Source organism: Artemia franciscana, chromosome 15 (assembly GCF_032884065.1).
Source record: "Artemia franciscana chromosome 15, ASM3288406v1, whole genome shotgun sequence".
Lineage (NCBI taxonomy): Eukaryota > Metazoa > Arthropoda > Branchiopoda > Anostraca > Artemiidae > Artemia > Artemia franciscana.
In genome coordinates, this window is record NC_088877.1 from 12,031,148 (window position 1) to 12,054,092 (window position 22,945).

Here is a 22,945-nt window from a genome sequence, read left to right on the forward strand (position 1 = left end):
TGAAGTTTTGTCATTTATGCCGTTCTGTTGTGTCCTTTGTCAACTACAAGTATGCCAGTTTCTGGAAGTCTAATACAGTAATGAGTAGTAACAATGTTGCTAGAAGGGTCGTGTTTGCGCAATGTAGGTTTTTTTTTTTTTTTTTTTTTGGTGGATGCGGAATCAGTTTTAAAATTAGTTTACTTAAAATCGAGAATTCTTTGATAATTTCCATCTTCGATGTGTTTTCACTCTAAGATATCCCTTAGGTGTATTTTCGCTTTTTTAGCTGCATTGTCTTATATCGGTTATCCAGTAATACTGGTTTATAGTATTTCTATCTTTAAATTCTTATCTAGTTGATACTCTGAAGTTTGTGTCATTCACTTCAGAAAATTGAGTGATTTGTTAACAAAGACTGTGTCAGTTTCTGATGGCTTGGCACTGCAACGAGTTACAAGAAATGCTGCCATATCGAGTGCGTTTATACGCGTTTATGCGCGTGAGCACGTGAGTGCTTTTTAAGTGGTTGCCCATTCAATTCTTCAAGGTAGTGCCTTTTTCTAAGCGAATAAAAACGAAATTGGCGCGTTTCCACGCCAATTTTTCATCTTTTCTTTTTTCAAAGGTTCAAAGGTCATTAATTTCCAAAACTAACAAATGTATTTCTATAAAAACAAGCAAATTTAACAGCTTCACCACATAAGAAAAAAATTTAGAAAAAATAAAAAAAGTTAAAGATTGACAGATAGCATCTGCTTAGCTGTTTTGTGGGGTGCTGTTCCGTCATAAGGGCATATCTTCCACAGTCAACACTAAAAAATGAACATTTTTTTTTATTCTAAAAGTACTATCAAATAGCTGTAAAGTCTTGTAATTTGTAGAGTATTAATCTATTAAAAATCATATCAAAACAATTTGTAACGTACTTTTTATATAGCTAATTTTTTGTTGTTGTATCAGGGTAAAACGAGTTTGCTGATTCCAATACAATCGTTATTATTTTTGGTACTAGTGGATTATACGCCACTTACTCAAGTATACGCTGTGTAAAACACGATAAGAAACCTGTTTACTCTGGCAGTGTTAAGACATAATTTTCTTACGCTCAGTGGAAAACAAGTGGCAGGTGACAGAATACATTGGAATTTTACAATTTTGTCTATATATTTGCACATTAGGAGGGGGTACCCCTACCCCCCTAATGTACGAATTTATTGCCCAAATTTGCTTCAAAAATATATTATTTTCATCATTTGTTTTCGCTCATTTCAATTTTTTCTCTACACTCTCCTTGAAGGTGAATAAAAGCATATGAAGTTATCCTTTTTTATTCAGAAAAACAACGAACTACCGAGTGATGAGATAAAAAAAAGAAAAAGAAAAAAAAAATTATGTGAAGTTTAGACAAAACAATAAGAAACTAATCATTGAACGAGAAAAAAAGGAAAATCGTTTTAAACCAGCTGCGGTCACACAAAAGAAATGGAACACAAACATATTTTTTATTTTTATTTAAAGTCAAAATATGTTAAATTAAAATATATAAATTAAAGGTCATATAAAATACTTAAGTAAGTCATTGAAGTTGCATTACACGAGATTCAGCCCAAAGACAAGTTAAACCGAAGAATTTCAAAAAAATCAATAAAACTGTAAACTCTAACCTGAAATCATAGGCAGCGCAATAGCGCTGCCTAAGTAAAGAGCGATGTGGGCACAGTGTATTTTTCTTGGGGTCTTAAGCCAGGGCATTTCGTATCGAATGATTTGACGTAGAAACTTCGAAAAGTGCTCATTCGATTGGAACTTAAAACGACTAGTGCACTTTTTAATAGTCGAAATTGATTGGAGGGCAACTAACCTCCCTCCCACGCCCAACATTTCCCCAAACACATTCAATCAAAATTTTGAAATAGAAATTTTTGTTCAACTTTGTTTAAAGGTGCGGAAATAATGTATTTGAAAATGACCCCCCCCTCCCCAAACAAAAACCTTCCGGGCAAGGGTTGTAAGTTATGCCCTGGGGGCATTTAATGTTTATATAGAAATGGTGATACTTTGAAGAGGGCTCATTGGGTTGTTAATCAAAATTTTAGTTCCCTTTTTGAGATTCAGAGTGATCGGAGAGTGGACCCCCCCCCCCACACACACACACCTTTTATTTTCCCGAAATGCATATGATAAAAATTTTGAGATGTCCATTTTTTGTTGTAGAAATTTTAAAAAAGGCTCATTCGATTGGAAATAGAAAGGGCTAGTGGCCTTTTTAATAGTAAAAAACGATTGGAGGGCAACTAACCCCCCTTCCACGCCCACAATTTCCCCAAACACATCCAATCAAAATTTTGAGATAGCCATTTTGTTGAAGGTAATTGAAAGGTCCGGAAATTATGTTTTTGAGGATGACAACCTCCCCAGAGCCCTCAGGACAAGGGTTATAAGTTATGCCTTTGGGCATATAAGATATATATTGAAAGGATGATCGTATAAACTTCGAAGGGGGCTCAGCGGATCTGTAATCAGAATTCTAGTGCTCTCTTTAATATTCAAATTGATCATAGGGTGGATACTCTCCTCTCACACCTCGTATTTTCCCGAAATGCATCCGGTATAAATTTTGAGATGGCCATTTGTTGTCGAAAGAACTTTGAAATTAGCTCATTCGATTGAAATTCAAAGAGGCAGCGCCCGTTTTAATAGTCGAAAATAGCTGGATCGCAACTGACCCCCTTTCCTCGCCCACCATTTCCCCAAACACATCTACTCACAATTTTTAGACAGTTGTTTTGTTCAACGTAATTGAAAGCACCGGAAATTATGTCTTTGAGAATGCCCCCCCTCCCACTTTAGCCCTCAGGGTGAGGTAAGTTATGCCTTGGTGGCATATAAGGTATATATAGGAAGGGTGATCATGTATAAACTTTCGAGGGGCTTTTTGGATTGATAAGTTCTATCAGACGTTCTAGTTCCCTTTTTAAGATTTAGAGTGATCAGAGGGTGAATTACCCCTCCCCCCAATTTCGTATTTTCCAGCAATATATCTGATCGAAATTTTGAGATAGCCTTTTGTTGTCGTAGAAACTTCGAAAAAGATTCATTCGATTGGAATTTGAAAGGACTAGTGCCTTTCTTTAGTCAAAAGTGACTGGAGGTCAACAAGCCCCCTTCCATGCCCATCAATTCCCAAAGCACATCTAATATAAATTTTGAGATTTCGCCGTTTTGTTCTGTTTGGTTAAAAGGTCTGGAAATCATGTCTTTGACAACCCCCATACCTTCTCAAGACCAGAACAAAATTTGCACTTTCCTGAAAAAAATGGCTGTGGATTGTTTGTTTAGTATGCATATACTGATATATATTCCTTAGAATTTTAATATTTTCTAATTTATTAAAGTTAAAAAAGTCAAAACCTTTTAAACGTATTTTGTTTATTTCAATCATACAATAAATAACCGAGTCAAACTCAAAACGAGCAAAAATTAACATGAGTAGGGCTGACAACCCCTATGCCTTCTCAAGACTAGATCTCAAGACTAGAACAAAATTTTGCGCTTTACTGAAAAAAAAACAAACCAACAAACGACCGTGGATTGCCAGTTAAATTGTCATATCTTTTTTTAAGGTTGTGATAATTTTTCGTTTACGAAAGTAAGATAGGTGATAACATTTCAAACGTGTTTTGTTTTCAGGAAAGCGCAAATTGTGTTCTGGTCTTGAGAAGGCATAGAGGTTATCAGTCCTACTCATGTCGATTTTTACTCTTCTTGAGTTTGACTCAGCTATTTATTGTAATTTATGTTCGTTTTGATTTTTGTTTATTTATTGATAGGAATCTATGGTTTCACTTGGAAGATTATTTCGCTTTATTTTTGCTCATTCTTGGCTTAATGGAGCTCTTTACTTTTTTTTCAAAGCTTGTCTTCTGGAAAATGTTTTTAAATTAATTTCTGTTCGTTTTTTACTCACATAGTCTTTTTCATAAAAAAAAAAAATATGTCTTTTCAGGTTTCTTCTTTAAGAATCCATTGTATGGGTTGCACGGAGAAACCTTTTCAACAATTTTTTATCCTGACTCAAACAGTATTTTTTAATTCAATTGTATAGATTTTGAAGTTGACCTTAAAAATATAACTTAATATTATTCCCGAAAGATTCTATAACTGCTCTTTGGCATTCTTTTTATTTATTTAAATTGTTAGAACAGATGCAGTAATAGTAGTATCTCCAAAAGTTTCAACTTAGTGCCCCCTGTCGTTCTCGATATATTGCTGAGGTGTCTTGTTGACAACCACTTAACACAATGCCTTTTGTTTTTTTTTTAAAAACAATATTAATTTTTAAAGTATAATGGGCCAATTCTATAATTATAGAAGTTGGCATGTCTAATATCCCCAAAGACATAGTTGCTGTACCGTTTTACTACGCTAAACAAAATGGCTGTCTCAAAATTTTGACTGGATGCGTTTGGAAAATGGATGACTTTGAGAGAAAGGCTGCTTGGCCTCTAATCTCTTATTACTCTTAAAAATGACACTAGACACTCGTGCTAAAATTGGAATGCAAGGGGGTGGACTTCCCCCTTTATATATCTAGTTAGAACATTTAAAACACGTAAAAACAAAGTGAGAACATTTTAAATTCTGATTTATTAAGATTATAAAGGATTATTTTGCATATATAGCATTACGTCACATATACGCCATTGTGACAGCTTAGATGCATATATTTTTGGATGAATTTAGTTTTAACACCCCCCCCCTCAGCATTCCCTGATGGATTTAACATAATGATTATACGGAAATCCCCAGATGTATCCCGGACAGTTCTAAAGTTTTAGGCAGACAGGGCAAAGAAAACCATAATGAAGACGAAGTATTTAAAAAATAAGTTGTATCGATTCGCAAAACCAAAATCTAAACGTCATGTTTGTTTGTATCTGCTACATTCTGCCATCCAATATGGAACTTTTTTTAATTACAAAAGGCAATAGATGGCGCAATTTTGTTTAAAATTTTGTTTGTTTAAAATTAAACTGCGTGGTTGGATTCCGCTTTCTTGGGCTGTAATCAAAAAAAAAAAAAAAGGTAAGATGTCTATGTCATGTTTGCAGGGATTTTAGTTTTTTATTTTATTTACTTTGAATTTATATCTATTCAACAATTGATTCCTAATGCCAATTTGTGAAACAGTTAAAAAAAAATCAGTAGATTTTTAATTTTGCCTACAGACATATCCAGTCATTAGGAGTGGGGGGGGGGGGGGCAGAACGGCACTGAGTCAAGCTTTGACGGTAGGATAGAATTATGCGTTTTGATTATACCTTTTTGTTTATCATCTATTTTCTCTGTTTGACTCTTTCTCTCAACTCTGCTTTTTAAAACAGTAAGAAACTTTAGCGTAAAGAGCTGGGCGTTGCGGAGGGAACAGCCCCTTTCATATACGGAGTAATGTCTGTTAGTTTTAAGTTTTAATATCGCTCGTTACTTTCAGTTAAAAAAAACTTGTTTTTTTATTTAATTTCTGAACATTTTTGAATTAATGCTTGTTTTGTTTTTGGCTCTCCGTACATAAATAATTAAAACTAAATTTGCATATTAATTTATTTTTATGGCTAAATGGCTTTCTCATAGTTTTGATCGGATGATTTTAAGAAAAAAGGAGCGAGGGAGTAGGCCTCTTTACCCTCCAAGTTTTTGGTTATTTAAAAGGCAACTAAAACTTTAAATTTTTTACGAACGTTTTGATTAGTAAAAATATACGTAACTTACGAATTGATTTTCGTAACGATCTTCTACATTCGTATGTTTTTATCACGTATATGAGGGGGTCTTTCCCGTCAATACCTCGCTCTTTACACTAAAGTTTAAATTTTACCCCAATTCCTTAAGAATGACCCCTGAATCACAAAGGCATAAAGAATAAATAGTTGATATTAATAGAAATCACTTTAGCGTAAAGAGTGAGGTATTAGGAGAAGGTGAACCCCTCATATGCGTAATAATTTTTGTTCGTTTTAAGTTTTAATGCTGTTCCTTACTTTCGGTTGAAAAAACTTTTTCATATTTATTCTTTCATGGTTCTTAAAAAAAAATGCTAAAAAATCCTGCGCCCCCTTCATGGGAATTTTCTTTCCCCATGACAAATTCCTCCATCGAAAGTTCTTCCCTCTCCCACGCAAAACCCCCTCCCCTTAACCCCATCCCAGCCAAAAAATCCCCCTGAAACCGTCTGTGCACTTCCCAATAACCATTCCACATGTAAACACCGGTCAAGGTTTGTAATTTTTAGCCCCTTCCACGGGAACTGTGGGGGATTAAGTCGTTCCCAAAGACATAGTTATTAGGTTTTTCGATTATGTTGAATAAAATGGCTATCTCAGAATTTTGATACTGTGACTTTGGGAAAAAATGAGCGTGGGAGGGGGTCTAGGTGCCTTCCAATTTTTTGGTCACAAGGGCACTAGAAATTTCAGTTTCCGTGGGAATGAGCCCTCTCACGACATTCTAGGACCACTGGGTCGATACGATCACCCATGGGAAAAAAACAACAAAAAAACAAACAAACACCGCATCCGTGGCAAAAAAAAAAATTGCAAAATTCCACATTTTTGTAGATAGGAGTTTGAAACTTCTACTGTAGGGTTTTCTGATACTCTGAATCTGATGGTGTGGTTTTCGTTAAGATTCCCTGACTTTTTAGGGGTGTTCCCCCTATTTTCTAAAATAAGGCACATTTTCTCAGGCTCGTAACTTTTGATGGGTAAATCTAAACTTAATGAAACTTATATATTTAAAATCAGCATTAAAGTGCAATTCTTTTTATGTAACTATTGTTATAAAAATTCCGTTTTTTAGAGTTTTGGTTATTATTGCTTACTATTTTCCTTACAAGTTCGTTACCACAAACTGTTTGATTTGTGAAGCAATTAAATAAAAGATCAGTAATGTCTTAATTTCACCTAGAGACATATCCAGGCATTGGGGGAGAATAGCACTTAGACAAGTTTTGACGGTAGAATAGTATTGAACGTTAAAATCATACCTATTTTTTGTCATCTTATTCTTCATTCCTACCGAGATATTATCATTTCATTTTTGAATTGTCTATTGATATAAATATAATCTCAAGTCAGTTGTTGACTATGCTAAGAAGTGTATATAAATCAGCCATTATAAAAGAAAGTTAGTGAATTATTAGGCAAATTACCATTTTCATTACCGTGCGATAGCGCAGCGGTTATGGCCGTGCTCTCCTACAGTGGGTGTTTAGGTTCAATCCCGGCTGTCGCACGGAAGTTCTTTCTAATGTCCATTGAAACTCAATTTTTCCCCCATCTGTCGAATACAGTTTGTTTATCTCAGATTTTGATTGGTCAATACAGCTTTATTCTTCAAAATAAATAAGCCCAAGTTGCACCACGAATGCGCCACGATATGTCACTTTTCAATTTATTTAAAAGTGTTTTTATTTTAAAATTTTAAATTTTACTTTTAAACTATTTAAATTTTTTTTGAATTTAAATTATTTAAAATACTATTTTACTTTTAAATTTAAATAAATTAATACTTTTAAATAAAGCTGCCACAATATGGCAACTTTTTGGCGCTTTTTTGGGGTAGCATTTTGACTTGGAGTGAAAAATGTATGAAAACGTTACTTTCCTATGCTACATATATTTTGCCGTTACCGAATGGTAAAACTTATTAATGTTTTTGTTTTTTCAAAGGAGCCTTCTCCTGATAATCTAGGGCCGTGGATTTGAGTTAGTTGCTTTTCTTGGTAATGCATAACTGTGTCCTCATGTCTTTAATCTCTATCTATCTCTCTCTCTCTCTCTCTCTCTCTCTCTCTCTCTCTCTCTCTCTCTCTCTCTCTCTCTCTCTCTCTCTTATCTCTCTTAATATCTTCATTCTTTATCCATTCCTCTCTTCATCTCCTTATCCTGCTCTAGGGCTGTATCCATTGGAATGCTGGATTTATGCTCTCCCCCCCCCCAACGAAAACTGTATCCGATTCGTACAAAAGTAAAAAAAAAATACATACAATCAAATTTTTATTGTGTTTCAAAATTTTTATTGAGGTAACCCTACCCCCTCCGAACAGAAGTCGTGGTTGCGGCCCTGTCCCATCTCTTGCTGTTTCTCTTTCTTTCGTTCTTTTCAGTCCCTATCCCTCTTGTGACTTGTTTCCTCTATTTATTTATTCAGCTCCTCGTCGCTAAACAAAAACCTTTTTTTCCAGGCACAACAACAATATTTTGTTGGATAATGAAGGTCACCTGATCCACATAGATTTCGGCTATATGCTCTCTTCGTCACCGAAAAACTTAAATTTCGAATCCTCACCCTTTAAACTAACTCAAGAAATGGTCGACGTAATGGGTGGCAAGGACTCGGATATGTTCAAATACTTCAAGGTGCTCATTCTACAGGGTCTAATTGCTGCCCGCAAACATTATGAACGACTACTAACTATCGTTGAAATTATGACTCTCGGTAATTGTTATTTCGTATTCATCTTATTTATAGTACTTAGTTTATTTATAATGTTATTTATTAACACACCTTCGTGTATGTACAATATTATACATGTATATATATATATATATATATATATATATATATATATATATATATATATACATATATATATATATATGTATATATATATATATATATATATATATATATATATATATATATATATATATATATATATATATATATATATATATATATATATATACATATATATATATCAACTGATGTTTGTCAACTGATGAAATTACAGACCGGGACACCGGGACACAAATGACGACCGGGACACAGGGAATATAAATGACGACCGGGACACTCAAAGAGAAATTACAGACTGGGACTCAGGGACACAACTACAATGGGGACGCTGGGGCACAGGGGGGATATATAAATGATGACCAGGACACAGGGAATGTTCGAAGAGAAATTACAGGCCGGGGCACCGGGACACAGGGAATATAAATGACGACTGGGACACTCAAAGAGAAATTACAGACTGGGACACCGGGACACAAATGACGACCGGGACACAGGTAATATAAATGACGACCGAGACACAGGGACACAACTACAACGGGGATGCCGGGGGGCACAAGGGGATATATAAATGACGACGGGGACATAGGGAACGTTCGATTAGCAATCACCATCAACAAAGCTCAAGGGCAATCATAAGAATAATGAAGTATAGATCGGAATACGGATTGTTTTTCCCATGGACAATTATATGTATATATAATTGTATATATATATATATATATATATATATATATATATATATATATATATATATATATATATATATATATATATATATATATATATATATATATATATATATATATATATATATATATATATATATATATATATATATATATATATATATATATATATATATATATATATATATATATATATATATATATATATATATATATATATATATATATATATATATATATATATATATATATATATATATATATATATATATATATATATATATATATATATATATATATATATATATATATATATATATATATATATATATATATATATATATATATATATATATATACAAGGGGAAAACTCTGGACATTCTTTGTTTTCATCCTATAAGGTGAAAAGTAGACCCTTATTGACCTTAGAAAAAAATAGACATTTCGAGGAAATGACTGGGCTTTTTCCTTACATGGCAACAGTGGCTTTTGATTTGACTGAGTTTAAGAAGGGGATGTTGTACAGAAGGGCTAAATTTGTCGTTTTTTCTATGTTTTCAATGATACCGAAAAGTGCACTTTCAGTAAAAATACCCCTCCCCCAAGGTATTTTTCAACATCAGGTATAAATTTTAGAAAACAACACAAGACTTTCGTTTGGCTTTCGTGATTAACTTTCCCTGAATTTTTTCCAAGAAATCTTAAGAGGTATGGAATATTGTTCTCCGACCCTCAGAGAAGTAATTTGATGTTATGCAGAATTATGATTCAAAATTGTTCCCAAGAAGTTTACTTTTTCCTTCTAGTTATTTTTGTGGAAAAAGTGATTTCGTTTTAGAAAACTTCTAGTAATTGTACAAACTTAACAGGGACTTTTCTACCCCGTTTCACAAATCCGATTCTCGGAAGTATTTTCAATTTTTGATCGAAAACTAAACAAGTGTGATAGCTGTAGTGTTGCTCTGTAACGTAAATAGTTATAAGAATCAGAAAATTAAAACATGAAAAATGACATGCTTATGAAAAACAATCAGAAATTAAATTCATGAAAGCTTTTTTTTTTAGTGAAAGTAAAAAATAATAGTAAATAATCAGAACGAGCAGGAACTATTCCGTAGATTAGGGGGCATAATTTATTATTTTCTTTTTATAAGAGTTGCTTATTAGTCTTTGAACCAACGACTTTCGTTTGGAACGCTGAAATCACATCTAACTCTCTTTCAAACGAGCAGAGCGATAGCATTGCTTACAACTAAGTATTTCTTTTTTATTTAAACCAGCTGACGTTACATTAATAAGTTTGAAAATTTTACAAGGATTTAATATTCAAAACGACTTTGATTCGACTCATTATAAAAAGGAGATGGCATAAAAATATTTTCTTAAAAAAGTTTTTTTAGGGAATATTTTAATCTCCACAACTAAAAATGGGACACCATGTAACAACAGGATCCTGATTTTATTGATTAAATTCAGAATCAGATCTTAGTTTTTGTCCTATTAGGCTAAGTGACCTTCGCAGTGCAATGAATAATCGTATCAGTTCTCGGCAATTTAGTGGTTTAGGGGGCAAAATGTATTTTTCAAAATCTAAGGGACGGTAAATTTGTCTTTTTTCAGTTTATTTAGAAAACTTAGGAAAAGCTTAGTTTGGTTAGAAAAGTTTAAATGAAGAGGCCGTTTTTTTCAAATTGTATTTTTTTTTATTTGGAAAAACAATTCTGGGAATTTTCGAAACTATTGCAGCGCCGCCCCAAACGAGCATCTTCCATTTTCTTGGGAGAAATCTATAAAAAGATTCCACAATTTTCTTGTATTTGTTGTTTAAGTCCTACCTTAGATGAAATAGTAGTTAATATGTCAGTCGTATGTCCGTGTTGGATATTTTTTCTTTTTTTCATTATATATAGAAACATGTGATGGATTTTGGAGTTGGTTTAAAAAACCAATAAGTTTCTTGCCTTTTATTTTTTTTTTAATTTTAGAACAGAAGTGATTTTAGGGGAAGACAGAGGAAACACTTACCGCGGGTGTAGAAATTTTAGGGGGTGAGGAATATTTAATCAATAATATTACAGATAATCATTTTGTAATTTTTGAAATTTTGTTTTTATGAAATAAAGTAGATGGCGTAGTTGGCCGTAAGTAAAAGCAAATTGAATCCGAAATGTTATTTTTTCCCATATCTTCACCGCCATTCCTTGAAATTAAAAGTAAGTAGACCGAATTTAATTAATTTTAATTTTGTTAGAATTAATTGTGTAAAACGAAGATGAAGGGGTCTTGCAAACGTAAGAGTTGCCTATCAAATATTATTAGCGATTGCAGTGTCGGTGGCCAGTAATGAGTGGTCGTTTAACAAATTAAAGTTAATATTAATGTGCCTCAGATCGATTATGTCCCAGGAGCGACTAAAGGATTTAGTGTTAATGAGTATAAAACTCGAAGCATTAGAAACAATTAATTAGGACAAAATAGTATATAATTTTGGAGACTCTAAAACTAGAAAAGCCAGATTTAAAATAAATGGAAATTTTTTTAATGAATGAAAAATGTGTTAATGAATAAAGATTTGATTAAAATTTGGCCTGAAAATGTTTGGGAGACGGGGGAGGGGGTTATCAAGATTTTGCCGCGGGTGCAAGAGATACCACAGCCGCAACTAAGGTAGAACTACTTATCAACAACACTCTGGAGTTTTGTAGTTTCTCCTATATTTTGTATATTTTTCATATAATGTGTCCCTTTTAAGGTTAGGGATAGTTCTTCATCCCCTGTGCTTAAATAAATCCCTTCCTGTGATACAACATGTAATGTGACATCTGAGTAATCCCTGACTGTGTGTCACATACTAATCATTTCATAATTGGCAGTCACCCTCGAATACCTATTATAGCTGTTGATTAGGTTAAGTACCATCACATATTGTAACGTCAAATCTAAAATTCGGCACTTAAAAAGACGATTTAAGTTTTCCTCCCCCCCTCATAAAGTTACCCTTCTAACCTCCCAATGTCTATTGGAGTATATTTGGACAAAGTGTGCATTACGAGTGCTACGAGGTGCCAGCTGCCTTCGTATTGTGGGGATAATTTTAGTATAATGTGGGGATAATTGTTTTAGTCGAGTTCGGTAATGTTAACTAACAGTACATGGTAACAAGTTTTACGTAAGAAGTCACCCGTGCCAATCGTGACCTAATTTGTACATAAATGATCAACTGGTTTTGGTCAAGCCTTGATAATCTTTTCAAACAATACATGGTAACAAGTTGTAAATAAAGAGTAACCCTTGCGAAAAATAACCTAAATTCTACAAAAAATATCAACTGGCCTTAGTCATGTTTTGGGAATTTTTTCAAACAGTACATGGTACGTAGTTGTAAATAAAGAGTAACCTGGTCCAACACTGACTTAAACTCTCCAATAATCTAAGCTTGAAAAGAATAAATACAAAAAAAAAGTTTTGCATCATGCTGACTACAAATATATAAAATGTATTATATTATATTATATTATAAAATGTATTTTATTCGAATATAAGAGGAAGTTAAAAAGACTCTTTCCTTGCCTTTTCGGTTTTATTTTGCTTATTATATTTACGGATACAGAAAAATGGTTCAACAACTTTTCTAGCTCAGAGCTAAGGAATCTTGACAACCAACTGATCTCAGTTTGTGTCAAATGTATGAAGATACTAGAAGTGCAAGCTATTGTCTTCCCTTTGAATCCAAAGCTTTAGTTTAAACTAGAGTGAATGTTTTATATTCAAGATAAAAGACTCAAAGTAAAAGGGTAAAGGTAAAAAGACCCTTTCCTTGCCTTTTCGGCTTTATTTTGCTTATTATATTTACGGATACAGAAAAATGGTTCAACAACTTTTCTAGCTCAGAACTAAGGAATCTTGACAACCAACTGATCTCAGTTTGTGTCAAATGTATGAAGATACTAGAAGTGCAAGCTATTGTCTTCCCTTTGAATCCAAAGCTTTAGCTTAAACTAGAGTGAATGTTTTATATTCAAGGTAAAAGACTCAAAGTAAAAGGGTAAAGGCAAAAAGACCCTTTCCTTGCCTTTTCGGCTTTATTTTGGATACAAAAGACTGCATGTTTTCTTGCTTACTTTTCAAGGTATCTAATGTTTAAAAGTATAGTAGACATACATATTGCAAACTATAGAGAGAAAATGAATTGGCAGCTCTGTTTTGAAATTTAGATTTCCTGTATTATATTATATTTGAATATAAATTATATTTATTGAATTTATTTTTGAATTTATATTTAGATTTCCAGTATTGTATTATATTTGAATTTAAGAGCAAATTTTGAATTTAAGAGCAAGTTTTGAAACATATGATATAAAGTTCTTTCAGAAGTTATTTGATTTTTTAAAAGTTAAGTTTCGAAAGTAGGACATTATACTTAAGAATAAATGTAGGGAAGTCGCAAACTCAAAATTTTAGTATAGAAAAGTCACAGTATCAATTTCACTTTTAGAAAGCCACCCTCAGCTTCTATTCTTAGAAAATCAAGAATTGTATATATGTGTTTTAAAAAAAATCAAATTTCTCTCTAAAAAAAATGCCTTTACGACATAAAAAATTTAATGCGGGTTGGCAACTTTGAAAATTATATTTGAATGAACGAAGTAATTCCGTATATAAGAAAGCTTATGTCATCTGGCGTTCTTTTCACAGCAATACTTGATTAAAGCAAAAGAGGCATTAAATCAAAAATACCAGAAAGCGGGCCAAAAAAAATTAACTTCCGAGATTAATTTCTCAAGAATTTTCTCCATGAAATCTAGAAGAGACACGGAATTTTTTTTTCTCCGTTCCTCAGATGGGTAATTTGAGGATTTGCAGGATTACAATAAAAAAAATTGAAAAATTTTTACTTTTCCAGCTAAGATAGTTTTGCGGAAAAAAATTCTTGTAAAACTACTGGTAATTTTAGAAATTTAACAGGGGCTTTTCTACTCGATGCAAGAATCCCCTACTCCCAAACAATTTCGAGATGGTGAGAAAAGCAAACAGATGTCAAAGCAGTAGTGTCGCCCTGCAGCACAAATAGTTTAAAAAATATGCAAGAAAGCATGTTTCTGGGAGCAAATTATGTGAAATAATCTCTATATGATATTAAAAATGATCTGAATTTAAATCAGTAAAACTTATTTTAATAAAGTAAAGCATGACAGTATATAGTTAAAAGGAGAAGAAACTACAGTATTTATTAGTGGGCGTTTTTTAGCTGTATTTTTTATTTATTATTAGAGTTACTCTGTTGTCATTGATAAACTTGATTCTTACTGAACACCAACGATTTTCACTTGACATGCCCAGACCACGCCCACCTCTCCTTCAAACGAGTAATAGCAAGAACTTTGCCTTCAATCAAGTGTTTTATTTCGTTTTGCATTAACTATCTGACGTTCCATAAATCCATCTAAAAACAAACCAAGAATTTAATATTCAAAAAGACTTTTATTTTTTCCAGCTGGAGAACTTCAGTGCTTACGATCTGGAGCAGCTGCGGTTGGAGCCTTGAGGAATCGTTTTATGATCGGTGTAACTGACTCTGAACTTCAAAATTATGTAGAATCTATGGTAGAATCAAGTTTATGCTCCTTATCTACAAGATTATATGATGGATTTCAATATTTCACTAATGGAATACTCTGATTCATAACGATGATCTGATGCGTTTTCAGAAAAGTGACTTGGGACCAACTTAGGCTTGTACTAGTCGTCTTGGTTTTGATAAGATTTGTGCTGTGATCTTCGTTTCTACTGAAAGCTATTTATATCTACTAACGAACAAATAAAAGACTCTTGCAGTAGTTTTTAATGCTGGATAGAAAGCTCCACCGTGTCTACTAAGGAATATATAGTGTGGTATTTTTTTTTGCAATCAAAAATTGATGGCAGTGTAAAACTCATAATGACTTAATATAAATAATTGTATTAAGTAAATTATTAATTAGGTAGAAATTACGTAGGTAATTATAATAATTAATTCGTAAATATTGTATTAAGAAAGACCCTAAATGAATCAAACTGTAATACATTAGTATAGTATATTTGACAGAAAGAAAGCACAGGGCCGAGACCGCAAGAGAAAAGGAAAAGCAAAAAACATACAAAAAAAAACAATTAAAAGAGTCAATTTAGCAATTGAATAGGTTGATTAAAACAAGAAAACACTCTCTCCCTCAATAGACAGCACACATCTTCCTCCATTGCAGGCCAGTACAGAGGTCTGGCATTTGAGGGAGAAAGCTTCTGGGTTCTTTTAATAGAAACATTTTCTAACCTTTTCTTGGTGTGCAATAATAAGGCTAACATAAACTGAAAAAAATCGTATATACCAGAAACGTACTTAGCAATGTACTAACGTATGAAAAGGGCATAAAAAGTAAAGCATAAAAGGGTGCGTTTAAAAGCCACGTAAGAGTAACGTACTTTGAAGTTGGTTTTCTATAGAAAAAAAAATACATATGACCTAGATTAGATCTGACACCCTTTATGGTCTTGCTTTTACCCTGTCCTCTGATTTCATCCTTAGCTTCAAAAATTAAAAATCGCTAGTATTAAATTGTATGCTTTAAATTGCAATCCATTTCCTACTAAATGAAACTTTAAAATATTTTACCCTGAGAATTTTTTTTCGGCTGCCTAAACTAACGATGGTAGTTTTTAATCCCTGATGATTATGAGGAAAATAGAAACTAATACGAGTTAGAGTGCGTGCCAGAACCCAAGTATACTCATCCTTAATTTTTTTTTGTCGTCTTAATCCTAAAAAGGCTTAATACTAAAAGTTCCACTCCACATGTGATAATGTCAGGCAAAAGTTGTTTTGCCTGAAATTTTGAGCTACAAAATATTGTTTTGTTATCTGGTGGTTTCGAACACAAATAATTACAAATAATTAATTGTACTTATTGCATTTATCCTTTGTAACATATTCTTTTCCCCATGGTGGCTATACACAGGACTATTGTCAACAGAGCATTGAATAGAGAAAACAAGAAAAAACGAAAAAACCGAAAATTTTCATTTTCGAAAATACAAAAAGAAACATTTTTCAATGAAAACATTTAAAAGAAATATTCTTCAATTCACAATTCAATAAAATTTAGAGAAGTTGGGTCAGATTTGTTTTACAAAATTTAGGCGAGGGATCAAATTTTCATTCTTGAAAATACCCAAAAAAAATTCAGTGAGAACATTTAAAAAGACATTTTTCAGTTCAAAATTCCATAAAATTTAGAAAAGATGGGTCAAATACATTTTTCAAAATATAGGCGAGGGAATAAATTTTCATTCTTGAAAATACCAAAAAACTCTTTTCAATGAGAAAATCTAAAAAAGACATTTTTCAATTCATAATTCAATAAAATTTAGAATAGGTGGACCAAGTATATTTTTCAAAATTTAGACGAGAGGTAATTTTCATTTTTGAAAATAAAAATAAAGACTTTTCAATGAAGACATCTAAAAAAGACATTTTTTCAAAATCTGGGGAGGTTGGCGAAAAAATTAAGGGGGCGCAGCTCCTTCCTTTATTGACGCCACTGGCGACATGGTTAATAGAAACTCAGTACATCTTCCTCTAAACATTGAAATATTTAAATATTTTATTTTGATTTCCATTGTGTATCTTTGTCAAATTTAATCTTTTGGTATATTTTTTCTGCCTTTAAAAAGTTATCTGTCATTTTGTTTTTTGAGTTTTGATTGCTGTAACTTCCAGTTCGAATTATTTTTTCGTATGTATTAATTTTACTTATGCCTTCCCCATGATCCTATTGATCAATCATATTAATGATTATGGCTGCGGTAATTAGGAATGTGGAATTTTTAATTCAATTTAAAAAAAATAGTAATGTGGCAATTCTTGCAGAAGTGTTGCAAAAAATCGAAGTCCTCAAACTAAACAAGGTCAGTCGAATGGCTGAATTTATGTTCAAATATTTCAAGACATTCACAAGTTTCTATCATTGTGAAACTCCTGAAAGTGCACCGTGAAACATATGATATTGCGACATGCACCGATAGGACAAAGTACTTATATATTTGTCAGACTTGAACAAATCTATTCTTTGGAACAGAATCGGAATATTAATTATTCTTGGTCTTGGACGTTGGTCTAAATTTGTTTTAGAAAATAAAACACCACTATTTTTGCACAGTTTTCTACCTATTTCCTTATCTAAAAAGATGCAAAGAAAATTTTTAAATATAATATGGTAGATAAGTATTGATGAATTTCAGTTGTCGAATTAGTAAAACTTTTCTTTTTATTAGATATTGGAACCGGTCTAGAAAAATATAAAAACTCGCATAGTGAAAACTAACCTTTAATTTTTTTTTTTTGCATACCCAGAAATAGTAGAGAAACAGAGCTTTAAGTATCAGGATAATTTTGCCGTCTTCGAAACCTAAAAAATAATTTGTTATATAAAGTTTTCCCTTAATAGCAATCTAAAAACCCGAATTATAACTTGTGTTTTTGCTATCATAAACTTTATACTATACAAGTGTCTTCTGATTTGCCACAGCCCAGCCCTGCGAGTCACCCTGTAATGAGTAAAGCCGTATCCAGAATTTTTGTTTGGGGATCAATTTTTTTCGGATGGAGAGGGTAAAAAATGCATCAAATAATTGATTATGAGAATTTTAGCTACGTTTTTACGAGTCAGACAGTTTTTTTTTTGGGGGGGGGGGGGAGGGTTCAAGCCTCTATACCCCTGGATACGGTCTTGATAATGAGTAAGAGTTTGACAGACTTCTTTTCATTTTTATGAGGAGTCAAAAAAGTGTCTTGTATCTCATTCATTATTTCAGCTAATTATATCTTCCTATTTCAATGCTTATTGTATATGTACTTTTAGACTTGTTACTGTGTTCTTATTGATTTTGTAACTGTTATCGTAGGACGGTTATCTTCAAGGGGGCTATACTTCACGCTGTCTAAATAAATCTAGAAAAGTTTAAAAACTATTATGGGTTCTTGAAGGGGCTAATGCCCAAATAGTACGTTTTTGGGTTTAAATAGCTTTTCAAAGAATTGAGTGAAGGTTTTCCTGGACTCTGAATTTTCAATAATTTTCGTATAATTTTTCTTTGCTGTATAATTAAATTTAGCTATTTCTGTAGTATATTTCGGCGTTGGTGGCTAAACAGAATTATTTCTCTAATATAAACAAAAAATAAAACTAAGGGAAGAATCAAATATAAGAGAACCATTTGAGAATAATCATGTTGGTATTTTGAGGCTCTGAATATTTGGTGGTTTTATTAGATGAACGCTTATTTGAGCATGAATCTAATAAAATGATTGAACTATTGGATATCAAAAGTTAAAATCTCTCATAATTTGAGACAAGCCCCCAACCATCCAGTCTTAGTGGTATTCCTAGAAGTTTCATGATAATAACTAAATTCAAAAAGTATTTAATCATAATCTTTTTGTAAAATGAATATCCCCAAGAAAAAGTTTTAGCGCTTTAAGTAGTTTATTATTTTGTTACCCTCTTCGCTAAAGTTTTCTGACTAAGGGTGCCTTCCAGAAGCCATTTATCATTAATTACAACCGACTAGTGTTATTAAATATGTCCAAGGCTGTATCCAGGATTTTTTTTGGGTTAGGGGGTGGGTGGTAAAAAGCCTTTGAAAAACGCATCCATTTCTTACATTTGTTAACATTGTTATTCGTTCTGCGCTTTTTATGCAAAAGTTAGATTCTTAAATTAACTAGTATTTTGGAACGCAAATTGTAATTAATAATTAATTTTCATAAGTGGTAATTGGCTTTTGGGATACACTCTGAATATCTTCTATTTTTACACGGTTATAGCTTTTCCAATCCAGTCCGTGCCTTTGATTTCTTCTCCTGTTTTATTTCAGTGCCAAGTTCTTGTTTCTTTTTTGTATTTTTTTTTTGTAAAAGTTGTTGTTTTTTGTTTTTTTTTTTTAACCACGTATGTCGTGTAAAATTATATACAAAACTCAATTATTTGCTTTGGGCTTTTTTTTAGGTCTCTTGCTAATTCTTTAGTTTTTACGTACTAAGGGTAGGGCACTTACATAATAAAAAAAGGCAGGGTTCGGTCCATATTGCAATGTTAAGAAGGAGTCGGTTATTAGGTATGGCTTAAAGCTGTTCGTAGTAAAGGTACTGTATTTATGAAGATGGCGTTGCCGTATCTTATTAAACAATCAATTTATTTAAACGATCAGTTCCTATTTGTTAATTAAATAAAAAAAAACAAGTTTTTTTAACGGAAAGTAAGGAGCGACATTAAAACTTAAAACGAACAGAAATTACTTCGTATATGAAAGGGGCTGCTTCCTCATCAACACCCCGCTCTTTACGCTAAAGTTTTTACTGTTTTTAAAAGTAAAGTTAAGAGAAAAAGTCAAATTTTAGCGAAATTACTTCGTATATTAAAAAGGCTGCTTCCTCATCAACACCACGCTCTTTACGCTAAAGTTTGACTTTCTCTTAATTTCTTAATTTTCTCTTAACTTTTTAAAAATGTAAAAAAAACTTTAGCGTAAAGAGTGGGGCGTTGATGAGGAAGCAGCCCCTTTCATATACGAAGTAATTTCTATTCGTTTTAAGTTTTAATGTCGCTCCTTACTTTCCGTTAAAAAAAACTTGTTTTTTTATTATTTAATTTTTGAACGTTTTTGAATCAATGCATGTTTCGATTTTGCCTCTCCGCAAATGAATAATTAAAACGAAATATGCATATTTATTTTTTTGGCCAAATGACTTTCTCATAGTTTTGATTGAATGATTTTGAGAAAAAAGAAGCGGGGGAGGAGGCCTAGTTGCCCTCCGATTTTTTGGTTACTTAAAAAGGCAACTAGAACTTTTAATATTTTACGAATATTTTTATCAGTAAAGGATATACGTAACTTACAAATTAGCTTACGTAACGAACTTCTGTGTTCTCATGTTTTTATTACGTATATGAAGGGGTTTACCCCTCATCTGTACTTCGCTCTTTACACAAAAGCTTAAATTATGTCCCAATTTCTTAAGAATGACCCCTGAATCACAAAAGCCGTAGAATAAATAGTTGAAATCACTAAAAATACTTTAGCGTAAAGAGCGAGGTATTAGGAGGAGGTGAGCCCATCATATGCGTAATAATTTCTGTTCGTTTTAAGTTTTAATGCTTCTCCTTACTTTCAGTTGAAAATTTTTTCATATTTATTTTGTCATTGTTTTTTTTTTTAATAATGCTAGAAAATCTTGCACTCCCTTCATGAAAATTGTCTTCCCTCATGACAAATTCGTCCAAGGAAAGTTCCCCGACATATCCCCTTCTTATTACCCCCTCCCCCCCCCCCCCCAACCTAAAAATCCTCCTGAAAACGTGTTTACACTTCCAAATAACCATTACTATATGCAAGCACTGGTCTAAGTTTGTAACTTGTGGTCCCTCCCACGGGGACTTTGGGGAGTAAGTAGTCCCCAAAGACATAGTTATCAGGTTTTTGACTACGTTGAATGAAATGGCTATCTCAGAATTTTGATTTGGTGACTTTGGGAAAATAATTAGCGTGGGAGGGAGCCTAGGTGCCCTCCAATTTTTTTGTTCACTTAAAAAGGGCACTAAAACTTTTCATTTCTATTAGAATGAGCCCTCTCGCAAGATTCTAGGACCACTAGGTCGATACGATCACCCCTGGAAAAAAAAAAAAAAAAAAAAAAAAAACGCATCCGTGATCTGCCTTCTGGCAAAAAATATAAATCTATTAGAGTCAAGTACTTGAGCGATGGGATGTTGTTTGCCTTGTTGAGACGTGGAATTCTCTAGATGATTTCTCATCATCTGAAGATTTCGATGTTTCTGAGTACAGGAGAAAAGTTTTGGCCAATGGTAGATACTATAGAGGAGTATCGGCGCTTGTAAGGAAGGGCGTATTTAATTTATTTCATAGGCTAGAAATTGAGTCTGAAAATCTTTTATGGTTAATGTTATCAGTTAAAAACGTTCACCATGTTGTGTTGGTTGATTATTTGCCCCGAATAATAGTCCTTATAGCCGTGAAGATACATGGGAATTGATTGAAAATGAAACCCAGATGTATAAAAGAATGTACCCTTTACGTAATTTTGTTTTTCTAGGGGACTTCAATGCATATACTAGTGAAGAGGACGAGTTGCAAGTTGATGACACCCTTGTAAGTGAACCAGGTCAGAATGTCTGTTTGGAAAATGAATGTATTTTTTTTTTCCTATTAAGAAAAGTAGGGATTGGTCCCGGGAAATAAATAGATGGAGAAGGAGTTTATTAAATTTTTGTAAAGAGGAAGGGTCACTAATTATGAAGGGAAGGTAGGGAGGAGATTTTGGTATTGGTGATTTTACGTGTTATAGTGGGCTTAGCCTGGTTTTATTTGATTATATTTTATGTAGTATATCTCTCTGACCCCTGGCGGTGGACCTTAGGGTCCTACCCCGTTTCACAAATCCGATTCTCGGAAGTATTTTCGATTTTTGATCGAAAACTAAACAAGTGTGATAGCTGTAGTGTGGCTCTGTAACGTAAATAGTTATAAGAATCAGAAAATTAAAACATGAAAAATGACATGCTTATGAAAAACAATCAGAAATTAAATTCATGAAAGCTTTTTTTTGAGTGAAAGTAAAAAATAATAGTAAATAATCAGAACGAGCAGGAACTATTCCGTAGATTAGGGGGCATAATTTATTATTTTCTTTTTATAAGAGTTGCTTATTAGTCTTTGAACCAACGACTTTCGTTTGGAACGCTGAAATCACATCTAACTCTCTTTCAAACGAGCAGAGCGATAGCATTGCTTACAACTAAGTATTTCTTTTTTATTTAAACCAGCTGACGTTACATTAATAAGTTTGAAAATTTTACAAGGATTTAATATTCAAAACGACTTTGATTTGACTCATTATAAAAAGGAGATGGCATAAAAATATTTTCTTAAAAAAGTTTTTTTAGGGAATATTTTAATCTCCACAACTAAAAATGGGACACCATGTAACAACAGGATCCTGATTTTATTGATTAAATTCAGAATCAGATCTTAGTTTTTGTCCTATTAGGCTAAGTGACCTTCGCAGTGCAATGAATAATCGTATCAGTTCTCGGCAATTTAGTGGTTTAGGGGGCAAAATGTATTTTTCAAAATCTAAGGGACGGTAAATTTGTCTTTTTTCAGTTTATTTAGAAAACTTAGGAAAAGCTTAGTTTGGTTAGAAAAGTTTAAATGAAGAGGCCGTTTTTTTCAAATTGTATTTTTTTTTATTTGGAAAAACAATTCTGGGAATTTTCGAAACTATTGCAGCGCCGCCCCAAACGAGCATCTTCCATTTTCTTGGGGGAAATCTATAAAAAGATTCCACAATTTTCTTGTATTTGTTGTTTAAGTCATACCTTAGATGAAATAGTAGTTAATATGTCATTCGTATGTCCGTGTTGGATATTTTTTCTTTTTTTCATTATATATAGAAACATGTGATGGATTTTGGAGTTGGTTTAAAAAACCAATAAGTTTCTTGCCTTTTATTTTTTTTTTTAATTTTAGAACAGAAGTGATTTTAGGGGAAGACAGAGGAAACACTTACCGCGGGTGTAGAAATTTTAGGGGGTGAGGAATATTTAATCAATAATATTACAGATAATCATTTTGTAATTTTTGAAATT

General features: G+C 32.6%; 1 protein-coding gene across 5 annotated transcripts in view; it reads left to right on the forward strand.

Annotated features, from left to right (window-relative positions):
- The window catches only part of LOC136036051 (phosphatidylinositol 4-kinase beta-like), a 206,082-nt gene that overhangs the window by 175,650 nt on the left and 7,487 nt on the right, over nucleotides 1-22,945 (forward strand). For 4 of the 5 annotated variants that reach the window (XR_010619617.1, XR_010619618.1, XR_010619616.1 and 1 more), the window contains 2 exons: nucleotides 8,225-8,478; nucleotides 14,740-17,127. Coding sequence is in view for 1 of the 5 variants with exons in the window: in XM_065718007.1 (XP_065574079.1) it covers nucleotides 8,225-8,478; nucleotides 14,740-14,924 (439 nt within the window). In the remaining 4 variants the exon portion in view is untranslated. Of the gene's footprint in view, nucleotides 1-8,224; nucleotides 8,479-14,739; nucleotides 19,261-22,945 lie in introns of those variants that run through there. The other variant, XM_065718007.1, reaches the window with a different exon arrangement.